We start from the raw sequence: 24,399 nt of genomic DNA, 5'->3' as shown, positions 1-24,399 counted from the left end.
TGGGTTTGATCCCAGCCCCACTAAAAAAATAAATAAATAAAATAAATAGATAAATTTAGTGTAACTAATATATATGAAGACTTCTATACGGGGGGATGAGTAAACATGGGACCTCAATCTTGTGAACAATTAATCTAATGCTCTCTGGCAACCAGGGAGGGAGTTTCCTGTCCCATATTCTGCTTCTCGCTGCCAGTGCTTACTCTTAGCTGCGTCTGCCTGCTGGACATCCCTACAGCCCCCGTTCCTTCCAGCTGACTTTATTCCACTGTGTGGCTGTGTCCTAAACACTAGCACTCAGCGCCCCCACTTGTTATTTTTGTGCCTGGGCTGTTTTTTGAGGACACAAGTCCTCACAATGCTACTATAAATATTTAGGTAGTCCTTCCCAAGTTTTGTAATTTCCAAAGTCTGCCATTGATGCCAACTTCAGAAAGGAAAACACCACTGTATATGCCTTGCTGGTGTTCAGCCTTGGGCTGCGAACATCTTGTGGCTTCAGGTGGGTGCCCTGTGGCCAGAGATGGGCCCGTTTCTTACAGTCTGGCCCCTAATGGAAGATTTCCTCCACCCTCCACAGGTAGAGCACAGAGCCCGTACTCTACCACCGAGGTGGCTTCCTGAGCCTTTTTCCTCCTCCACACATCACTGTTTTTGGTAAAGCCAGAGCAGTGTTGGGACAGCTCTGTGTCAGTACAGCCCCTGGTGAGCAGGCAGATAGGGGATGGTGGCCTGGTCACTGCACAGAGGGGAAATAGCCTGCTTGTCATTTCTTTTTAACCAGCCTGGAGCTCAGGCCCAGTTAAGCCAAAGGTTACTGTGAATGGAGGGAAGTGCTCATTTTAACAAAAATCACCACGGAGCAAGGAGCCCTCATCGTAGCCAATAATCATATTGTTAAATCTAGTGTCAAACTTGACAGCAGAAATCCGCCTCTGCCAGAGGAAACAGAGATGGAAATAACACGCAAGCTTAGCATTTCTTTTTATAATCAGGGATTCTTGAAAATTGGGTATTGTTGCTTCACCAGAGGATTTACAGCTGGTTGAGCTACACAAACGTACTCAAAAGAGACTGTTGGTGATAAGATTTTGAATTGCAATACAATGTGGTGCCTGGGAGAAAGACAAAGAAGGAAAAAAAACTATAGCTTCCACCTTGGCTTTGATCAGAAGCTCCCTCTCTCCTGTGGCTACTTACCTCTAACAACACGCTATTGATCATGGGGTTAAGAACCTCAGCCTTCTTCTTGCTCTGTGGGATCAAAAGTATGAAATTGACAGATTAGGGGCTTGGGCTGCAAGGCTTGCCATGTAAAATAAAATGTAAGACACTAGCTCTGTTGAAGGGGAGGCGTGGAATGCTGACTGTGTAGGCCAGGCTTCGTATTTGGTGCTTCCCCTACACCATCTCATTTAATTCTGACATTTAATTTCTCACTTAAACTCCTAGGAGGTAGGTAAGTACTGTAATAATCCCAATTTCAACATGAGGAATGGGAATCAGGAAGGTTGAGTAATTAGTGTAAGGCCACATAGCTAGAAATGTAAACTCAGACCTTTTTAACTATTGAAACTACTTATAGTAGGTCTGGGAGTTTGGTGAGGTGAACTGAACAAGTACATAGTTGGATACTATATTTAAATTTTGATAATTTGTTCATCATTTTTGTACTTTTTATTGTAAAAATACTGCATTAAATATCTATATAGCTTACTTTTTTTTTCCCCTAATTTTTCTCCTGGACACTCTCAAATTTTGCAGGAGGGTTAAGTCCTTCATTTACCTCTCCTAGTCTCAGCCCTATTCTAGTCTCTCCTCCCAATCCTTTGCATCTTTTAGATGCAAACAGAAGTACTTGGCTATAGTGCATCTTCCAGAAGAGCAGCAAAATTATAGCATCCTTAAATATATTTTTCAAACAGGTCTGCAGATCTGAGTTTGAAAAACATGAATATATGTAAAGTATGGGCTGCAAAGCCTAGTTAAAAGCAGGTGTTCAAAAAGTGAGAGTGAGTGTTAAGTAGCCTTACCCTTAGTTATGTGATTGTTCTATCAAACAAGTCTCCACTATCTAAAATGCTGGGGCTGGGGCTGTAGCTCAGTAGCAGAGCACTTATCTAGCATGCGTGAGGCATTGGGTTCGATCCTCAGCACCACATAAATAAATAAAAAAAAAAGGCATTCTGTCCATCTACAACCACAAAAAGAATTTAAAAAAATAAAATGTTCAACCTACTTTTAGATGATAAATTATTAAAGGAACTGGAGAGAGAGAGAGAATACGCTTAATATGTCGGTTTCCCTTACTGTAATGCAAGAGTTTGTGGCAAACAAAAGCATATAAATTAAATATCTCTTCCCAGAGCAGACCACTTTCATTGACGTTATTGAAGGTAAAGTAATGCCCTACAGAGGAAACCGTAATGGAGTCTTGGGAAAAAACTCTTTAAAAACCCAGTCATTTTAGTAAGTAACCAGATAATCTATTATGGTATTTGCTTTCATGTTTATTTGATTATCAATAAACCTCTAAAATATAATCAAAATGAGGGCAATAAAATGACATTGGTTTTCAGAATCAATGAGATGTGCAGGCAATTTAAATAGAGTCTGGAGAGCGATATATACTCATTATCTTCAAGTTATGAATAATGGCTGTTTTAGAGAACAGAAACAATGACTTGATGCAAATGATTCATCATAGCACAAGATTAGGGGCATTATTGTGGTGAGATGGCATTTCAGGAAATTCTATTTTAGATTCAGGTTTTTCTTTCTCCGAAATGATACTGTGTGTGGTCCTGGTTTTGTGCATGCAAACGTGTGTACACATCCATACATATGCACACTTATACAAGTTCAAGTACACACCATCTGCTAGAGCCTTGCTACATAAAATGTGGACTGGGGGTCAGGAACATTCTAATCATCTGAGAGCTTATTAGCAATGAAGCCGCTCAGTGTTCATCCCAGGTGTATTGAATCAGAATGTGCATTTTAACAAGGTCTCCAGGTGATTTGTGTGCCCATTAAGGTTTGAGAAACACAGTGCTGGAATATAATATGTGAAAGGGAAGGGAAAACAATACTATGAAAAAATTTCACTAATGTAGATAAATTAACATAAGGCATATAAACATATATAAACATATACACACTCCCCTAGATGATCATAGAACACCAAACAATTGGCTCTCTGTCTGGTGCATCTGATGGGCAGCTGATTGAGAGATCTACTGAGAGGCCTGGGTGACCTGTGGATCACCCCTCTGGGCTTGGTTTCCTTGTCTTGTGAACTGTGTGAAGGAGCAAGGGTAGAGAACAGGAGAGCCCTGGGAACCTGAATTGCCAAGTCTATCCCATTCCTGATTAAGCCCTCACACCTCTTTGTAAACCTAGCATTTCCACTGAAGTCTGTGGGCACTGGGTAACTTAGACGACACCGAGCACACTAATGCATTCTCTCTGTAAACTTCCATCTCCCCCCTCACTGCTTGCAAACAGTGAAGGTCTATGGCTGAAGGTCTAAAATTAGACAAATGTAAAAGCTGCTATTTTGCAAAAGAGGAGGGTCAAACCAGGTTCCTTGAAAGCAGAATGAATAGGCAGTGTGTAGCTCACCCTTTTGCCTGAGTCACCTATAGAAGTATAGGGTCCACAATTATTTTTGGCTTCTTCAAAGAATTGCTCTTAGTACTTCCCATAAGGGGAAAGGGGTACACTCCATAGCCAGGTGGGTCTTCATGATATGACCCTATCCCTAGTCACTGCTGAGTGATATCAAGGTGGACCTTTGACTCATGCTGATCAGCCTTAGAAACCTTCTCAACCAGGAAATAGGAATCTGAATGGAGAGAACACAGGGACTGGGAAGTGCTGTTGTTGAGTCACATTAATAGCAGCACTTTCAGAGCATGGGTATGAGCTCTGGAGGTTTTCCACTACCTTTCATAAAGCCCCATTTTAATCTAAAACATTTAGAATTTGCTTCTGTTGCTTCTTGTTTTGGGTTGAAATGTTCCCTCCCGAAAAGGAAATACACATTGAAGTTCTAAGCCCAAGGACCTCAGACTATGATCTTATTGGAGAAAGGGTTGTTGCAGCCATATTGATCACACTCTAATCCAACATGAATGGTGTCCTTACAAGAAGAGGAAAATCTGGACACAGAGATGCATGGAGCAAAACAATGTGATGACCCACAAGGAGAAAATGATCATAGGAAGACAGAGATACTGGAGGATTTTAGTCACGAACCAAGGAAAGCTTTGGGCTCCCAGAAGCTGGAAGAAGCTGAGAAGGATACTCCCTAGAGTCTTCAGAGAAAGCATGGCCCTGCTGACACCCAGGTTTCAGACTTCTAGTGTCCAGATCTGTGAGAGTAAATTTCAGGTTTTATGCTACCCAGTTTGTGGCACGTTGTTATAGTAGTCCTGGAAAACTAACATACTTGGAACCAAAAAAACACCATTACTAAAACAGGATTTAAACCCTGTTGTTAATGTTTTTTTGGTTAAAGCTGAAGTGTGGCAATACTTCCAAAATAAACTGTGTAGCTTATAAAATAGACTGAGGGTACAGTGAATAAGAAAACCCAAGATTAATTATTTTAATATATCACAGATATTAAGTGATGAAAGGGATTTTCATTTGACACTTTATTTATTTCACAGTGCTGGGGACTGAACCCAGGGAAAATGCTCTAACACTAAGCTATACCTCTTGCCCCTGACACTATTTATTTATTAACAAATTATGAAAACCAGGCCCACAGAGATCTGAAAACTCACTCAACATCTCAGATGTCTGAGACATGGGACTAGAACCTAGTGGGAGGAGAGCGCTAGGCTGCCTAATGTTAGACAAGGTGCTCTTGGCCTAATTTTAGCAAACATCCTGGCATGGCTTCTGTCTGTGGAGGTCCCCAAAAAGGTATTGCACACAATGGAATATTACTCAGCCATAAAGAAGAATGAAATTATGGCATTTTCTGGTAAATGGATGGAACTGGTGAATATCATGCTAAGCGAAACAAGCCAGTCCCCAAAAAACAAAGGCTAAATGTTCTTTCTGATATGTGGACGCTAATCCACAATAAGGGAGGGGAAGAATAGAAGTTCATTGGAACAGACAAAGGGGAATGAAGGGAAGAAAGAGGGATGGGAAGAGGAACGACAGTAGAATGAATTGGACACAACTTTCCCATGTTCATATATGAATACATAGCCAGTGTAACTCCACATCATGTACAACCACAAGAATGGGATCCTAGCTGGAACAAGTTATACTTATTATATATATATATATTTATAAAAATGTGTCAAAATATGCTCTACTGTCATGTATATCTAGGAAGAACAACAACAATAATGAAAAGGTGCTGCATATCCCACTCTTTCTTTCAGACCTACTTCCCTTAAAAAAGTAAATTTTTTGAAAAAAAAATGATAAATATTATAATCTCACCCCAACAGTTGTTAAAAACTTCGTAAACTTCTTGGATAAGGAAGCCACTTCATTGCACATTGCTGTAGTTAACCTGAAATAAGAAAAAAGAGGTTTGAGGATTTTTAATAAAGGAAAAAATTTAATTGTCATGACAATTATTGATATGAATGCATGTTATGTCTAAAAGGATGGAACTCAAGTTTGAAGTTGCTCAACAGAAATGGCAGCTGAGTTTTCCTCAACAATCTTCCATGATTTATAATCACAGTTTAATCAAATTCTGGTTTTTCTCTCCATGCTTAATTAAAGAATAATCATCTAGTTCCTTTGACCTCTTTTTAGAATCAAAACCTTGTGCAGGAAAATATCAAGCGTGAGCTCCACATCTATAGGGACATAAACTCTGCCAGCTGGCTTTTCTCCAGCTATTTGGTCATTTAAAAAAAAATAATGAATATTCACTGAGGCATTCTGTTAAGTTCTTATATTCCTAATCATATTTAACCCTCACAGTGTCCTCATAGATTACAGCATTATTCCCATTTTATATAGATGAAGAAACTGACTGTTATGAGAGTGAATGACCTATCTAGGCATATGGTAGTAGGTAGTAGAGGGGGGAGATTCAAACTCAGGTGTCTCTATGTTTTGATTATGCTTTTTACCAGATGCCTCAAAATAAAGATCCTATAGAATGTTTTAAAGACTTATATCCAATTTCCTTTGGCCATTCTACTTCTACCCTAAGAAAATGAAGTAAGGTAGAAATATTTAATGAAAACCACATTTATCCTGACATTATAGATGACAAAACTGGAAACAATCTAATTGCCTAATCATATAAGTTCTGTCTAATTTTCTCCTAACAATTAGTGTATGACTTTTGTGAATAGTGATTAAAATACTATTGGGAAAAACAACCCCCAAGTTAAGAATCTTATATGTTACAAGACCTAGTGAAGTCATTAGGTGTTTCTGACAAACAGAAGTCCCATGTAACCTACGCATTCAGGTTTGATGAGCTATATCCCTCCATCCATCCATCCACTCAAAACTTATCTGCAAAAAATATCAAGAATAAGGCCAGCAGGCAGTCCCAATTCTATGTTCCTGGGCAGGGGGGTGTAGAAACAGTCATCGTATGGAAAAGTCAGAGGCTTAGAAGGGTTGGGACAATCAGGGATGGGAATCAGAAAGGAGCTAAGAGCAAGGTCCCGCTATCCACATGCAGGGGCTTGTGAACTTCAGCTCTCCTCTTTCAAATCAGCACTACAAAGATAAAACAGTACCTAGATATTGGCCTTGATAGTTGAAGCTTTTACTGTTTTGTCCTTTCCTCTTTTTTCTATATTGTTGAAGTAAGTACATAATCTTTTTAGGAATATTACAGGGGTGGATTATGTGGTTCTTCTAACATCCTTGATTTTATATGCTTAGATATGAAAGTCTAGACTAGATGACAAATCTTACAAGTGAGAAAAAATGGCATCAGGACAACGACACTAATAGTGACTTTTTGGAAAGTCCTTCAATTAAAACTGACTCCCTAACTTACTCTGTCAAATGCAGTAAGCCGTAAGCAAAGATCAGTTAGCTGGCGAAGGGAATCAGAGTACTGGGACATGTATGTATGTGTGTGTGCCCCCATATATTTTCAGAAGGCTCCTATTCTGTTCCTGTTCTTAATAATAATGAGAAAATATTTGGATAGATGCTAATTTTCTGTATCATAATAGTCAAGTGCATAACACTTAATGATTTATTTTTCATCTCCATACCAACTATTTTCATGAATACTCTGTACCCAAGTATTTTCATGTGTATGCGTATATACATATCTATCTATCTTTCTCTCTATATATGTATATGTAGCTATATTACATATATATTTTTTAATTTTACCAAATAAACTAATAATAGTTACTATTTATTGAAGAACAAAAACTAGGAACACACACACACACACACACAACACACACGAGTGCACAATCCACAGTGAACTGGCTTGTTACATTAGTGTCCATCATCACCAGAGCTCAGGACAAGCGGAGCTGGTCTGAGTCCCTGGGAAAGGTGAAGTGTGTCTCTTTATTTTTGTGAAACTAGCTGAGAAGTCACATTAGAGTGTCCTTCCTCTATTTGTATGGTATGTTGAAAATATAATTTTCACAAAGCTCTGTACTTCTAAGACTTCAGCCTATTAAAATAAACACTTTCATAGCTCTGAATGATTTAGTGTGTCTTTCCTTAAAACCCTTCATCAATAATTCCTAGAGTGTTCATCATCTTCTTGCTAACACAATGCATTTCTTAAGGGCATCCTCATTTCTTAGATGACCACAGAACAAGGGAATTAGTTGAGTTGAAACCCAAACCTTTAGTTGTTCAGGGTGTGTGTATACAAGTGGCACAGATATGTATGTACACTTGAAAAAATAAGAATTAAAAGTTGCACTTACTTTATCAGCACTTTTGCTTGGTCCTGAGCTGGTTTCTCCTCTTCTTGTCCGTGAAGAATTAATTCTGCCACTTTGTGAAGCTGCTCGATACAGCGCGCAGTGACTTCTGCCAGACTTTCAATGGACAACATGTACACTTCCTGGTAGGAAAAAAGGCAAGAAAATTATCTGCTGAGCAGATGCTTTTTAATAAAGGCCTGTGACATTAAAACTTAATGGTTCTTTGCTTTTGGTCCTGGGGATTGAACCCAGGGCCTTGTACATGCCGAGCACATGTTTTGCCACTGAGCTACACTTCTGGTCCCTAAACAGAATTCTTCATTAGCAAAAAAACAAATAAAACATGAAAAAGTTGTACATCTAAAACTTTTCTAAGTGAAATGCTACCATAAAATGGAAATGCTCCCAGGTCCCCAGGGAATGTGGCAAGCCTATTCACAATTGTGTCCCCAACAGTATGAGCAATATTGGGACCCAGCAGACAGGTGCTAAAAAGGTGTGTGGAAGGGAGGCTAGATGGACAGACGTTGGCTGCCATTTTTCCTTAGAGAGATCTAGTTTGAAAAGCTACTTTCTTTCAAATTAAAATTCAACATAAGGTGCAGTTATTGCAAACTCCTTTTCGAACATGAGCAGGACAAGTATGCACACATAAATTTATTAAACGACGGAACAAAGGCTACGGCAATGAAAGTTTCTGAAAAACAGCTTCAGTTACCTCATTAGTTATGGAGCATAAAGATGTTTTATAGTAACAAATTTGCATGAGATGGAAATTCACTCTAAAGATAAATCAATTATGTTCTTAAAGGTCTTTTCCCCTTTAAATTATAATTGCAAAGCAATGGAGAAAAGCTACAAGTTCCACGCTAAGCTACAAACTGTCTTGGCAGAGAGGATTTTTTTTGTGTTTATTACATTCCTACTCATATTTCTATAATGTCAGACAAGGTACAAATCATAAGACAACGGCCCCTCCTCACTTAAAATTAGGCTGCTAAACCAGGCACAGTGGCAAACGCCTGTAATCCCAGCTGTGTGGGAGGCTGAGAGAGAAGAATCTCGCAAGTTTGAGGCCAGCCTCAGCCACTTAGTGAGACCCTGTCTCAAAATAAATAAAAATTTAAAAGGCTGGGGGGTGGGTGCAGTTTAGTGGCAGAGAGTCCCTGGGTTCAATCCCCAGGAACCTCCCCCCCCAAAAAAAAAACTACCCCAAAACACAGAAAACAAAAAGGCTCCTAATAAAAGTAACACATTAGGGTCGCCCAGCCGGTGAACAATGGAGAATAAATTTACCTCTACAGTCTTAGTTCCTTTTTCTTCCTTTTTGCTTTCTTGAGGGTCTTCAGCTTTCTCTTCTTTTTCTTCCTTTTTAGTTTCCTCCTCTGACTCTTTGGCCACATCCACTGACACCGTGGTTTGGTCCTCTTCCACCCAGTCGTGAGCTTTCTTCATGGCCTGCAACGCGCCCAACCAAAGAATAGGTGTAGTGTGCGACAGTGAAAACTAAGCCATCCCAACCCCAAATTGCTCTAAACCTCAAGGGGGGAAATTTCAGATGTTTTAAAAGTGGTGGGTCCATTCCTTAGCCTCTTTAAAAGACACTACTGATATTGGTAAAAATATAATTTTTTTTGGAAAGGGGTGAACAGAATAGAAAATATGGAGAGAATATTGAAAGACCTGAGAATGCTTTGGATATTGTAATTATTAGCAATTTTTTGGGAGGGAGCTGAATCCAGGGGCACTTAACTACTGGGAGCTGAATCCAGGGGCACTTAACTACTGAGCCATGTTCCCAGCCATTTATTTATTTATTTATTTAGAGACAAGTTCCCCCCAAGTTGCTTAGGGTCTTGCTAAGTTGCTGAGGCTAGCCTCGAACTTGCCATCCTCTTGTGTCAGCCTCCTGAGCTGTGATTAAAGGCATATGCCACTGAGCCTGGCTATTAGCACATATTAATAGTACAAAATAAACAGGTTTCCCTGTGACATTTTCATACAAGCATCTAATGCACTTTGGTTGTATCTATCCAGCGTTTTAAAAGGAAGTTCAGATTAAGAATAAAAATGACAATGACACTGACAAATCTATAGACTTTTTTTCACTTTTCATGACCAACAATAAAAGATTATCAGTACTTTTTCATCTATAGGTTAGAAATTTAGCCAGAGTCAGGGCTAAAGTAAATGTCCTGATCTGATATGTTTCATGAAATTCTTAATGTTTCATGAACCTAATAATGTGTCACGCTGGGCAGATGAAAGATGGCTCTGCTCCTCCTGATTCATAGCAGGTCTTCCCACCTCCAAGGGGAGAAGCGGCGCTGCTGGAAAGACCTGGTGCTTGTCTGTGACCAGCTTAATTTCCGTCACTATCTGTGGCTGTAAAAATCATGGCTAAATTAAAGGTGCAGACATCATCTCCCCTGTTATTCCTGAACTTAGGGCAGACTTGCCCAGATTTTATCATTGTTGAAGCTGTTTGCTTAAGCGAAGGTTGTTTCTCAGTTTATGCTAAAACGACTGATTTTCAAGCTTGTATGTCAACATTTAACAAAGTATTGAATGGCAAGTTAGCCATAACTGTCCTTGCTGTGTCCTCTTAGGGATTAACGCTCTGTTATGTAAATAAACCAGAGCAACCTTGCAGCCACCACTGGTTCCCTCCAAGCAGCAGCAGGTGCCATAGGGAGATGGATGAGGCAATTTCCCACTGTGTTCAAGTCACTGACCTGCCAGAAGCAGTGACCCCCATGGGAGATAAAGAAATAACTCATCTCACCACCACCTCACTACCTCATTCTGCCCTTTCCTTGCCTACCTTGATAAATGAATGCCTATGTAAAGCAGTGCTCGCTAAGAAAAAAGAAAAAAGGAGAGAGAGAATATCACATAGCTTTTAGTAATTAATGATTGGTGTCCTCTTAAGAAATTCTACAGCAAAACCTTGTACTAACCTGCAAAGTATTATTAGAGGTACCCAGACTGTTCGAGCTGGACTATTCTTAGATGTGAGGTTGCAGTGTAAGAGGCCCCTTTAAAATTAGGAACTGTCAAGCCTCAAATTGTTTTTTTCTAGTCGCAGCCATTGTCCTGCTCACCTGTTCTTTGAGGTACTTTCTCCATCCCAGCTACCTACAGGTAATCATCTCAGGCTGAGAGTGGAAGCTGAGTTGCCTCCCCACAGCATCAGGAGAACCAGATTGTAACTGATTCCTCTGCTGCGTCTAGTAGGCACGTTTCTTGGATTTTGCTCCCCACTTAGGAGGATCCTGCCCATGAACTGAAACATTTGTGTAAGATGGGGGAAGCAGTCTTCCCAGTTCTGGCCAAAATGCAACTAAATTAATTTTCCCTTTTTATATCATGCCACACTCTGGCTGGGCACAAATCACAAGCCACTGAAGCAGGAACAAACTTTATTTCTGAACTCCACCAGCACACTCCACACACGCTCCCCGGGAACTATCCCGAACCCCACACAGCTCTTCCAGGAACCAGCCACCGGAAATATCTCCTCTGGAAATCCTTCCTCCTGCACTTTCCCAACCAATGGGAACTCTCCAGGAATCCCCAGAGAACTCCAAAGTAGCAGCTGAGGTGGATAGTAATGCCTCACCTGTCAACCAATACTATTGGCAAAATGCCAGGGGCCATTCCGACTCAGCTGTGGCTCTCAGCAATATCATTTTTCTCTTATTCTGGAAGCAGGCAGGAGGGTGGGCGTGACCTTAGATTCCCAGTACCAGTAGCAACATCCCAAGGGGAGGAGACCTGTGGTCTACCTAGCTGAGGGCATCTCTCTGCCTAATTCTGGAAAGTCTCTTTAAGAGGCTGGGTGTAGGGGGAGTGGAATTTGAAAAAGTCTCCGGGTGATTCTGTTTCCCTCTTCCTTTCTACATCCTAAAGATAAACACCGCTCTGATAGAACATTCTATTTCACCAGGAGAGGGTCAATGACTTGTTCAAGGTTGCAAGGTGATTACTAATAAAGCTGCAACTACAACACTGTCTCCTGATAGTCTGGAATGTTCTCTATCATAGCACTTCATTACGTTGCCACACAATATCCTCGTTTGTATGTGGTGCTGAGGATCGAACCCAGGCGCACGCATGCCAGGCGAGCGCGCTACCTCCTGAGCCACATCCCCAGCCCCCCAGTTCTTAATTACAGACCTCAAACTCCCTTCCCTCCACTGTGCCCTGTGGGGTTTGGGGTTTTTCCATTTCATGGAAAAATTCTCTGGAATTTTACAACTGAGACCCACCCCCACACCCCTTTCGAACCCCCCAAAACTCAGAATCAGAAGGTTCTGACCTTATTGAGTTTGTCAGGAGTGGCGGCGACATGTAATTCAAAGAGAAGCTCTGTAAGCATGCTAGCAAATTCTTCTCCCTTTTCTTCTAAGCCTAGAAATAGAACGTGACAGAAGTTAAGAAGCGTGATTTATGTTTCTTCCTTCAGAATGTGGCAGCTCCCTCGACTTTCCAGGCTGCAGTCGGGGTAGGCCGAGCGGGGGCCGTGGCAGTGTGCCCTCCGGCTGCTGCAGACGCAGCCCACGGGGTCCCTTGGCAGCCGCAGCGAGTCAGCTGCAGAGGCCCTGTTGCTGGCGGTGCATTGGGACACCCCCGGGCTGGCCTGAAGACAAGAGGGCAGGGAGGGGCCGTGTCTGTCTGGTTCACAGCTGTAAGTAATCAATAGCTATTTGTTGAAAGAAAGACTGAATGAACAAATGACTGACCTCCGCCAGGCCTGGCAGACCTGGGACAGCCTTGTTGATGTGCAGACTGGTTATGCTTCCCATTGCAACCCTAGCGATCCCCAGAGTGCCCTTCCACGTCCACAGAGCCACCATGCTAGGAGGCTGAATTGAGTCTCCATGGGGCGTGCACTACCTGATGCAGCAACACCATCTCTCTGGAGAAAAATTCCCCAGGTTTCCTAGGACACCTGCCCATCTTCTAATACTTCTTGAAGATCCATTTTTCTCTTCAGACTGGAAACTATCAAAGGACAGAGCCAGGATTTATTTGGCTCACTCCTAAACCCACAGCATCTAACGCTGTGTCTGGAACATAGTCTGTGCTAATATGAATATTTATTGACTCAATGATTTATTAATGAATTACATAATAGACAATATATTATCATATATCATAAAATAAAAATAAATGAGTGGGAAATAGAAAGCTTTAAAAGCTACAATCTCATTTCTCTCATTTGTATGTATAAGGCAATGCCATTTTTAACGTTTCTGGTAGGTGTGAATGAATTGATTACATAATGGATTTATTCCCTATTTGGGGGAAAAAATAGCCTCATGAATGTGGTCTGACTACACAATCTGAAAACCCACTGAGAAGCCTCTCCACTATTGCCTGTGGGTGAAGGCACTACCTTCAGGGAGAACTCAGCAGTGTGACGGATAGGGTACCCAGCACCTGTCTGGATGTGCTATTTTTAGTTTTATAGACAAATGGTTAGTCTGCAGCTCATGAAGATAGCCAGGATAGCTCATGGGTCTTTGTTCAAAACATTTGGCTTAGTTCAGTTTTTATTACTTATAATTCATAGAGTCTCATGAGGGAGACAGGTTAATAAACAAAACATAAGCAAAACATATATATGTCAAGTGATAAGTTTTATGGAGAAGTATAAACCAAAGGCAAGGAATGCGGGTAGCCGGGGCTTGGAATTTTAAATAGGAGATGCTGTGGTCTGAATGTTTGTGTCCCTACAAATCCATATGTTGATACCAAAGTGATGGTACAAGGTGGGGCTTTGGGAAGGTAATCAGATCATCAGCATGAAACACATGAATGAGATTAGTGCCCTTGTGAAAGACCTCCAGGGTCAGGCCGGCCTCTTCCACCATATGAAGATGCCACTAGAGGGCGCTGTCTATGACCCAGAGACTGGGTCCTCATAGACCCGCCCCCCCCACTGCCCCCATTTTGGACTTCCTAGTCTCCTGAACTATGAGAAATGATTCCATGAGATTTGATTCCATCAAAAGCTGAGATTCTCTCCACCGGACAGAGGTCTTGGACTCATCCTCTGCAGGTAGACAAATAAGAGGGTGGGTGGGGCAGGCACACCTAGGCAGCAAGGACATGGTGCCATCTCCAAGGTGCCTGGTCCTTCTGGTTCTGTGTAAGGCCATGCTGCAGAGCAGAAAGAGCCCTGGACGGGGACTCACCAAGTGTGGGTTCCACTCAGCTCCTATACTTAGTGGCTATGTGGCCTGGGACTACACAATACTTTCTCTCCTTCCATTTCCTTCTGTATAACCCAAAGATAGTAAAAACCACCTGTCTCCTTTTCAGACCCAATAGTACAATGACTGTGGAAGTGATTTGTAGACATGGAAACTCTGTGTAAATAAACCGTTAGGTCATACCTAGATATACACATGGGGAGATTGAGCATATTTGGGAAGAATTGGCACTAAATTAGAACACAAGTACTTTGGGTAGTTCCAGCTTTTGAAAGTGCATTAATTTTATAAAATACACACCAATATCTTAGCATGCATTTTATGGAAAAAAAAATCACAGAGAAAACTGGAAGTAGATAAAAAGATATGATAATATATATTGCAAGAAAGACTATTATTGCAAACTCTTGGTCCCTACAAATGGCCAAGAAGATCTTCCCTAACGCAATAAACATAGAAAACGGTTGTTTAAAATCTCCTCACAGCCAGGGTAAACTAAATTAGAGACCCATGGCAGTGTGATGAAATTACATCTGCTGGAAAGACAAACACGCAAATCATTAGCTAACATTATTAAATGTGCAGGAGCCTGATATTAATCTAAAAACGATACTTTATTACACTTTCTGAGACTCCCAAACAAATGATTTAGTTGTTAAGAGGCTTTTAGGAATATGTATGTTTATAAGAAAAAAAATGAGGAAAATGTTTTGGTTGCTTCCAGAATTTTGCTCCCTGATTTTCTGCTCACCCCACTGATAAAATTCCTCTCTGAGGCTTTTGGGGAACCCCACAGTCTTTCTTGGAGTTGTGACACTGTCATAATTGGGCTGATTTAATGACAAGGCCTCTGTTCTTTTCTCCCAGTGCTTCATTAAGTGTTTGAATGGCGTTTATTTATTAAATTAAGTTAATTAAATTTAATAGTGTTTTGATAATCTGGAGATGCCCTTTGGGAAAAATGGATATATTACAGGAGATAATAGGGTTTTATCCCTTTAGGAGAGACAAATCTACCATGTTTGAAAGCATGCTGTCTAGCACTTCCGTGTGTGTGTGTGTGTGTGTGTGTGTAACTAAAAAAATCTCAATTTACTGAAGCTATACATTAAAAAGGGAGCACATCACCCATAGTAATATTTTCTTTTTTTTTGGTACCAGGGATTGAGCCCAGAGGCACTTAACCACTGAGCCACATCCCTTCTTTTATCTTTTTTAAATTTTATTTTCTTTAGAGACAGGGTCTCACTGAGTTGCTTAGGGCCTTGCTAAGTTTCTGAGGCTGGCTTTGAACTTGTGATCCTCCTGCCTCAGCCTCCGAAGCCACTGGGATTTATAGGTATGTGCCACCGTACCCGGCAACATTTTCTATTAAACACTATGCAATCAAGTGTCATCTCCAAGGAGTGGCACCAGTAGGGAGGCAATACTGCCTTCATTTGTATTGGCAACAATATCTCTTTGGTGTTGGGGGAACTTGGGTCCTTTTGGATCCTTTCTGAATGATACCTGCAGCAGGACCAAGGTTGTGGAACTTGAAGAGGAACAGATTGATGGTTGTGGTGACTGATAATCTGGGAAGGGGCATCTATTAGCTTATTTAGGGTCCACAGTTAGAACTAGTGTTTTGGTTTCTTCATCAGAAGAACAAAGACAAGCCTGCCATATTTGAAAACTTTTTTTTTTTTTTTTTGTACTGGGGATTGAAACTAGGGGCACTTTACAACTGAGCCACATCCCTTTTTATTTTTCATTTTTGAGACAGGGCCTCACTAGTTGCTCAGGGCTTCACTAAGTTGATGAGGCTGGCCTTAACTGGTGATCCTCCTACCTTAGCCTCTTGAGATGCTGGGATTACAGGTGTACACCACTGTGCCTAGCTTATTTGATGACTTTTGTAGAAATATACAGATGCTGAAAAACATTATTCCCAAACCATCTCATTTGAATATACAGTACCTAATTTGATCCTTATGTTCTGGGAAGAGACTGAGCTTCAGAAAGGTTATATCTCTTGTCTAAGACCACATGGCAAGACAATTTTAAAGATGTTTCCAGTTGGGCCTTTCAGATATGTGGGGAGCCACTCAGTTCAGGAAGTTGAGGGTGTGTCTTCAGATGTAGGTGTGTCATCCATGGGGTTGAGCTACACTCACCTATTCCTTTGTAATCCTACCCCTTTACCCTGTTTGGGATAGAATGTTCCATAGACGCCCCCTTTGTGTTTCCCCTTCTCTTGCTCTGCCTTTGGGCGTGGCCTTCCTAGATGTCAGTCAACCTGCTGACAGCAGACATCATGAGGCTAGATTCGACCCCCTGAAACTTGACCCTTGCTTCATTTGAATGCTTCTCCTGAATAAAAGGGGTCAGCACTTGCTCTCTCTTTCTTTCTGTGGACCCTTAAGGTCAGAGGAATCGTCACAGGACCCAAAGAAAAAGATATCTCTGTCAGTTGTGTGATTATTTCGTGCAGCCCAGTTCACCTGGAGTGTTTTAGTCAGGAGGAACACGACACAGAGAGTCTCAGGAGAAGCCACCTGTGTCTGTGGCTGCTCTGCTTTCCAGCATAGGTGATGACATGGAAAGGAGTCACTCTCCAGGTACAAAGCAAATGTTTTATTCTATTCTCCTTCCAAATGGACAATCCAAAGCATTCATTAGGCATGTCCAACTTTTTAAAAAAATTTTTTTAAACTACTGAGGATTGAACCCATTCTAGGCAAGCACTCAACCACTTAGCTACATCCCCAGCCCAAGCATGTCCAACGCAGAGAATACCTTTTCTCCTCTTAAGTAAGCCTTGCTTCTCATAATATAGGTTCTGGTCTCCTTGGGGGTGAAGTTATGATTTAGATGGAAGATGATCAGGAAGTGCACACCTGGGTCACTCTAGTGATTGTCCACCTGACACGTCATGCCCTAGCACACTGCGGGGAAATGGTACAGCCTTGGTCGGAAATGCTTTTTCCCCCCCAGTGCTGGGATTGAACCCAGGGCCTCATACACACTAGGCAAGTGCTCTACCACTGAGCCACAACCCCAATCCAGAACTATAATTTTTAGGTGGAGTGTAGAAACTAAAAATACGCCCTAACTCCTAAACATAGAAATTAAAAGGAATAAGAAAAATATGCAAAGAAATCCACAGCAAGACTTCCCGCCACCAGCATTAATCGCGTTCGACAACTTCCATGTGCAGGTGGAATTAGAAGGTAGTACATGAACTCTAATCATCGGGGCCCAGCACACTGCACCCTGGTTCATTCAACCACATCACTCACTGTGTGCCTGCGATGCGCCAGGATTGTGCAGGACACCTGAGAAAGAACAGGAGCTCCTATTACAAATCAGTGCGACCAGCTCCCATAGCCAGAGCAGATGCACAGTGAATTCCAGAAGCAGAGGAGGAGCACTTGGATGAAATCATTCACCCTGTTCAAAGGGCTGTGTGTATAAAGAGCAGTCTCCTAAGGATTACACCGTTAGTTTGTTTTGCTATTTAACTTGTTTTCCTTTACCTTGTTCTTCTTGATTCTCTTCACTCTCTAATTCTTTGGCTGCAAAGATGTCTTTAATGGAAATCAGGTCATTTTTTAAGAGTTCCAGCTTCTCTCCATCCAGTGATACTAAAAATGACTGAACCTGAAAAAAAAAAAAAGAAATAGGTCAATATAACTGTCATCTTTCCTTCTCATTAATAACATTTCCATACAGCTGTTCCCAGTTTTCCCAAGGTGATCTGTGGTATGGGCGGTAACCCTGGGTAGAATGTTGGCCTTACTGCCCATTACCTGCAACTTTGGGCATGTTACAAAAGCTTCCTGGATCTCATATTCCGTAAAACAAGATCTATGCTTCATTGTGATCCTTTTTTTTAAAAAAAATATTTTTAGTTGTAGATGGACACAATATCTTTATTTTTTTTTTAAATGAGGTGTTGAGAATCAAACCCAGTGCCTCATATATGCTAGGCAAGCGCTCTACCACTGAGCCACAACCCTAGCCCTCATTGTGATCCTTTGTGTGGTAAATAAGATAATGAATATAAAGTATTTTGCACAAGTGCACATAGTAGGTGCTAAATAAACAGTGGCGCCAGCTCTTCTCTCATATGGTTAAAAACACACTTTGGCCTCAAGACTGAGTTCAGATATCAGCTGCTCACTTCTAAATTATGTGACCTTGGGTCATTTATTTAGCCTTTCTAGGCTTCAGCTTTCTTATCTGTAAAATGAGGGCTAATTCTATCTACTTGAAGAGGTTGTTTGGAGGTTAAATGAAGTAATGTACTTAAAATACTTACAGTGGTGCTCAATAAATTATGTATACCTGCATATATGTACACATATGTAGACAAATAAGTGCCATATCCACATGTACACCTCTAGACAGGAGCTATTATACTGAGTTTACAAAAATGCACCAGACCCAGTTTTCTTCCCTGGCAATCTAGAGGACGGAGGCCCAGGTCCACCAGCAGTGGCCACGGCAGATGTGAGTGAAGGGCACAGTGGGGGCCAAGGAGACAGCAGTCGCTCTGCCTTTAGGAGGGAAGAGGTGGCACGGGGAGGACTGCACAGCCCACATGATGCTAGAACTGTGGCCACCCCTGCTCGCTGTCTTCAGAACCCTCTTCTGAAGTCATCCTCTGTATGTGCTTAAAAATTCTATGTGCAGAGAGTCAGCAGCCCTCCAGTTGATTTCAATTTCCAAAAGGGTCAAAGGGCATGGACACTATATTAAAATTGAAGTAAAGTAGTGAGGTTTTAATTTTTTTTCATTCTGCAGGTCAAATTCTTGTTCTGGAGGAAGCACCAGCAGAGGAGCTATGGCCCTTTTGGAAATGTTTTAATATTCATCACGGAATTAGGTTAGCACATCAGGATAAGAGAGAGAATTAGGGCATCCAGGATGCCAGGACTCAATTTTCCTAAAAGGTAATGTATATCATTTTTTTGTTTGTTTGTTTTTGCTTTTGGTATTGGGGAATGAATACAAAGGCACTTAACCACTGAGCCACACCCCCAGCCCCTTTTATGTTTTATTTTGACACAGGTTCTCACTAAGTTGCTTAGGGCCTTGCTAAATTGCTGAGGCTGGTTTTGAACTGCTGGGATTTCAGGCATGCACCACTGAACCTGGCTATTGCATATCTTTATGAGCGATGCAACCTGCCTGAGGCTCTCACCGGAAGTACCCATGACAGTTCATCAGGGAGAAGCAAATGCACCTTGCTTGACAATCCCTGGCCACTCTTTCTTGTCCTGACCTCCTCAGAGCCTTCATTTCTGCTCCTATATTCCTGCTTTTCCCTCCTGGTGCATTCCATCACGCCATGGTGATATGCATTGAATCTCTGGGTCAGACCAACAATAAATAATAAAAACCCCTGTGCTCCTTAATAGATACCCGTGGACTGCTGACTGTGTGCTTGGCCCTGTGTTAAGTTCTGTCCAGGACCTGAGAGTAGACTGTGTGTCTCAGCTTTTCCTTGAGAACAAATGTGTAGTGCTATTTTGAAGATATATTTTTTACTATTTTTACAGTGAGCATAAAGGCACCAAAAATTATTCATTTTTAACATTTATCACACATCACATTGTCATGCCTGTGGCTGTCTTAGAGTAAGTCTAGTGAAATATTAATGACAATAATTCCTTCTATTTCTATACAAGGGGCAGGCTGGAGGGTGGTGTGGAAATTCAAGGAGTCTGAGAATTCTGTATGAGAACCTAGCCTTTCAGGTCATGGTGTCGAGGGAGGAGGACAGAATTTATTTTCTTTAACAGTTTGTTTCAAAAGTTCTTTAACTTTTAAATCTTTGGCATATGTAAGGTTGCCAGATTAAAACATAGGATGCTTAGTCAAATTCAAACTTCATATAAATAATAAATATTTTCTTAAGTATAAGTGTGTCCCAAATAGTTCACATGACATATTTATACTAAAAAAAATCATTGTTTATCAAAAGCAAAAAATTTAACTAGTCACTCTGTGTTATTTTTTTTCCCTATTTATTATTTTTTTATTTTGTAGTGCTAGGGAATCCAACCCAGGGCCTGGCACATGCTGGAGAAGCACTCTACCACTGATCTGTGCCCCTACCTGCTTTATTATTTATTTTAAAAAGTTAATTTAATTTGGTTTTAAATAACAAACAATTGCATGTTTATGGGCACAATGTTTTGATGTTTTGATATATGCAGGATGATTCTATGAGGTTAACGACTATATCCACATATCCATCACCTTAGATAGTTACCTTTTTTTTGTAAGGTGGGTACTGGGAATTGAACTCAGGGACATTCAACCATTGAGCCACATCCGCAGCCCTATTTTGTATCTTATTTAGAGACAGGGTCTCAAGTGAGTTGCTTAGCAACTTGCTGTTGCTGAGGCTGGCTTTGAACCCAGGATCCTCCTGTCTCAGCCTCCCGAACTGCTGGTATTACAGATATGTGCCACTGCATCCGGCCTTACCATTTTTGTGCTGACAATATTCAAAGTCTATTATCTTAGCAATCTTGAAACACACACACACATCATTATTCACCAGTATCACCATGCTATGAACATCTCTGAAAAACAGTCATCATGTATTTTCATTTGCTGTATTTGTGTTCTTGCTGGAGGCCTGTGGACTTTAGGCTGGGTCTAGCCAAGCCACAAGATGAACTGAGCCTGAGTTCTGAATCCCTAAGTGCAGGAAAGATGCTTGTTGTCCAGGTATCCCTATCCTGACACTGGAGTGAAAAGTAACTTCTACTGCTTTTTACTCATATATTTTTCGGACCATTTACTATAGCATCCAATAACTACTATTACTAAGCAAGAGAATTAATAAGTAAAACCCAAAACTTCTGTATTCCTTACTATTAATACCAAAAAACAAACAAACAAACAAACAAAAAAAAAAACAACCAAAACCAAAAAAACTCCAAGCTGGGGAAAGAGAGCAGAGCTTGTGAAAGAAGTGTGCAAACAGAAGAAGTGTACACCTTTGCTACAGTTTGGATCTGAAATGCCCCCCAAAGCTCATGTGTTAAAGGACTGGTCCCCATCTTGGGCTGTTGGGAGGTGGTGAACCTTTAAGAGGCGGGGCCTCGTGGGAGCTCTTTAGGTCATTAGAAACTGCCCTTGAAGGGGACTGGGATTCTGGCTTCTTCCTCTTTGTCTCTTTTGCCTTGACGTGCTGCCTCACCACAGGTCTAAAAGCAACATGGCCAACCTCCAATTGTGAGCTGGAGCCTCTGAAACAATGAGCCGAAATAAGCCTTTCCCTGTAAGTTGGTTATCTCAGGAGTTTGTTCTAGCGATGGAAAGCTGGCTCATGCCCTACATAGCCTGAACCTCCTTTCCAGCAAAGTAGGTCCTTTAGGGCTCTTTTTCCAGGGGACAGGGCTGTTCACAGCTGAGACCTGTGATGGAAGCAGCCAGAATGCAATCTCTCTACCAGTACAATAGCTTGTTTTTATAGTAGGGCTGTGCTCCCCCTGTAATATTTATTAATAATAATAACAATTATATACAACATAAGAATGCATATAAAATAACACGTCATTAACATTATAAACATATACATATACAGCTAGCATTTTTTTTCAAGTGTTTATTATGTACTAAGTGTGCTGCTATTAGCTTCATAGGATTATCTCATTAAATTCTTTTAATAATCCAATGAGGTAGGTTTTATTATTATTCCTATTTCATGGATAAGGAGATTGAGGCAAAGGGGATTCAAAATCATTCAGCTACAGAGTGATTTATAATAATATAAAGTCTGACTCTAGACGTTGCTTTTTCAGGGAAAATTTTTGTGCTTCCATGAAAAATTGCATTTTTTAGATCACACTTTACTAGATTATGAGATTCTGAATCTACAGGAGCAATTTTACAACTGTGTAAATCGTGGATAGCTGATGGCAATGCAAATCAACTCTTCTCCACAAACTCCTTAATGAATTCTGTCAGTGGAGGGACAATGTCCCCTGCTGTGGAGAAACCAGGTTTGTGTCTATCTGCACATTCATTTCAACATTCCTTTACTCCATGTAAATTTGGGCTTCTCTGGCTTTCCCTTGAAGGGGTGATAACATCTGCCCGGTTTCCTCATTCAATTAATGAACTAAAAAAATTTTAATGTGTATTTATTTTCTGTCAGCGTGAGAGTTATGATTTTGCCTTTTTTGGAAAAATTGTGATTTATCCTTGAACTTTCACTGAAGCTCATGGATAACAAAAAAAGGAAAAAAAACACAGATAGTAACATGCAGCCCTATAATCTAGGGCAGGGAGGGTGTCCCCATCCTGTTTGGTTCTTGGTAGTTCATTATGTGGCAGAAGTGGTCTTTCCCTGATGAGCCAGGCATCGAGAATGGCTCAAGGGCTGGGGAAATAGCTCAGTGGCAGAGTGCTTGCCCAGCATGCATGAGGCCCTGGGTTCCACCCCCAGCACAGGGGTGGCTGGGGTGAGGGAATGGGCAAGAAAGTTCATTAAAAAATGTTTCAGACTTGTAAAATCTGAAGACAAGAGGACAAGGCCTAGAGAGTCAAAATTATTTTCCATTCTGAACCTCACTTCCAAGTTCAGCTTCTTGTCCAGGGACCTGCTTCTCCCTGGTGAATGTCAGATGGCCCACAGCCCCTCCCTCACAGGAGGGCCAGAGGGTACTGCCTTGTGGCTTCCACTGTTTTTATAGTAGGGCTGCAGTCAGGCTGATGTCTCCACAAAAGAGTCACATGGACAAGTAAATGAATGGCTTTCTAGTATTTAGAATGGTGACTTTGTAAGTGCTATGTAAAAGCTTACTAAACACACACACACACACACACACACACACACTACTTTAAGAAGAGCTACAAACCCCATTGATCGTCTGCTATTTGTGTTTTGTTTTCCTGGGCCATAATGGGGGAGTGAGCATGTGCAGGACCCTCAGGGAGACTGTGTTTCCCAGGGTTTTGCATGTTTCCCAAATAGACCTTTAATTCTTGGTAGGATAACTCTGTCCTTTATGACCCAGATAGTCTAACAAAGTGGCTGAATCAATAAAAGGTAATGCATAAAACAAAATATACTAAAACCCTGAAATCTACAACAAACCTCAGCTGCTTTGTTCACACTGGGGAGGAATGAAAGCTGCAGGCTGAAGGGATCCTGGATCTGGGTATGACGTCACCAAAGGGAGGCACAGGCCAGGAGGCTGGAGGCACAGGCCAGGAGGCTGACCTAACAGCCAAGTTCTAGGACAGCCCTTCACACCACAAGGAGGGGTAGTGCTGACTTATTGTGTTCTGGCTCTCTTGGGGCTGGTGTGGGGCAATAGCTTGGCACAGGACAGAGAGGAAATTATATGGCGTCTGTGGGGCTCATCAGGCTGTATGGCATTTGTAACTTTAGTACTGCGATACTGAGGCTCTGATGAGATACTGGCATTTCCCAGTTTCTTCATGTTTAAGAAACACACTACAAAACATGTTATTTCAAATGACCAGTGGGGATGTACCTTGCTTTCACTTTCATTGGACAGAATTTCCAGGGCTTCCAGGTGTGACAGACCTTGATACTCATCAAAGAGCATCCCATAGTGTGCGGTTCTCTCCACCGTGAGCTGCTGCGCCAGTCTCTGCTTCTCCTTCTCCTTGGCTTCCCTTAACATCTGCAGAAACACACAACGCTTATACCCAGATGTATGCTGAAAAGCCCCACTTCCTGTAAAAGACACGTCGGGTGTAGGGTGGGGAAGGGCTGAATTTTGGTTCTGGGAAGGGTTGATTTTGATCACTTTGGAATTTTTAAAAAATTATTTTTTGATGGATGCTATTGATAATTTTTACATAATATTCTATTTTGGACTTTATATGTTCATTATGTGCAAAGCAAAGCAAAAATTCTATGCCTGGGAATGAGATGGGAAAGAAGCTCACCAAAGACTTCACAATGGTGTCCAGAGGTGTTTCCCACATGTGTGGTTAACTTTTCTATTTTCTAAAATGCCCAAATTGTCTATATTGAGCAAGTTTTAAGCACACTGGGAAAGTCTAATCTCTTGTGACAAGATTAACTGTGAATTCCGCACCTAGGCAGACTTCAAAGCAGAAATAAGCTGATCTGATTTTCTCACTTACATTACTTTGAATCTTTTGTGTATGAAGTTATTTGACATCTTCAATAAAAAGAATTGATAACTATAAACTCGTAATGTGTTCATCACAAGATACTAAATATAAATAGGCTTACAGATGCTTTGGCTAGTCTTTAGAAATAA

At 41.2% G+C, this 24,399-nt stretch overlaps 1 protein-coding gene and 1 long non-coding RNA gene across 3 annotated transcripts in view; one reads left to right on the top strand and one right to left on the bottom strand.

Annotated features, from left to right (window-relative positions):
• The window catches only part of Fam114a1 (family with sequence similarity 114 member A1), a 61,995-nt gene that overhangs the window by 2,451 nt on the left and 35,145 nt on the right, over nt 1-24,399 (bottom strand). For both annotated transcript variants that reach the window (XM_027938775.2, XM_071614214.1), the window contains exons 7-13: nt 23,638-23,790; nt 17,650-17,773; nt 12,232-12,323; nt 9,207-9,368; nt 7,911-8,050; nt 5,470-5,542; nt 1,201-1,254 (exon numbers count right to left, since the gene is read on the bottom strand). In XM_027938775.2, coding sequence (XP_027794576.1) covers nt 1,201-1,254; nt 5,470-5,542; nt 7,911-8,050; nt 9,207-9,368; nt 12,232-12,323; nt 17,650-17,773; nt 23,638-23,790 — 798 coding nt within the window. The remainder of the gene's footprint in view (nt 1-1,200; nt 1,255-5,469; nt 5,543-7,910; nt 8,051-9,206; nt 9,369-12,231; nt 12,324-17,649; nt 17,774-23,637; nt 23,791-24,399) is intronic.
• LOC139706402 (uncharacterized) lies at nt 18,927-19,537 on the top strand. Its single transcript, XR_011707964.1, has 2 exons — nt 18,927-19,068; nt 19,187-19,537. It is a non-coding gene; the product is annotated as an uncharacterized lncRNA (long non-coding RNA).

Source organism: Marmota flaviventris, chromosome 7 (assembly GCF_047511675.1).
Source record: "Marmota flaviventris isolate mMarFla1 chromosome 7, mMarFla1.hap1, whole genome shotgun sequence".
NCBI classification, from domain to species: Eukaryota; Metazoa; Chordata; class Mammalia; order Rodentia; family Sciuridae; genus Marmota; species Marmota flaviventris.
Note: the sequence above shows the minus strand (reverse complement) of the source record. Positions and strands in the feature narration are given on the sequence as shown.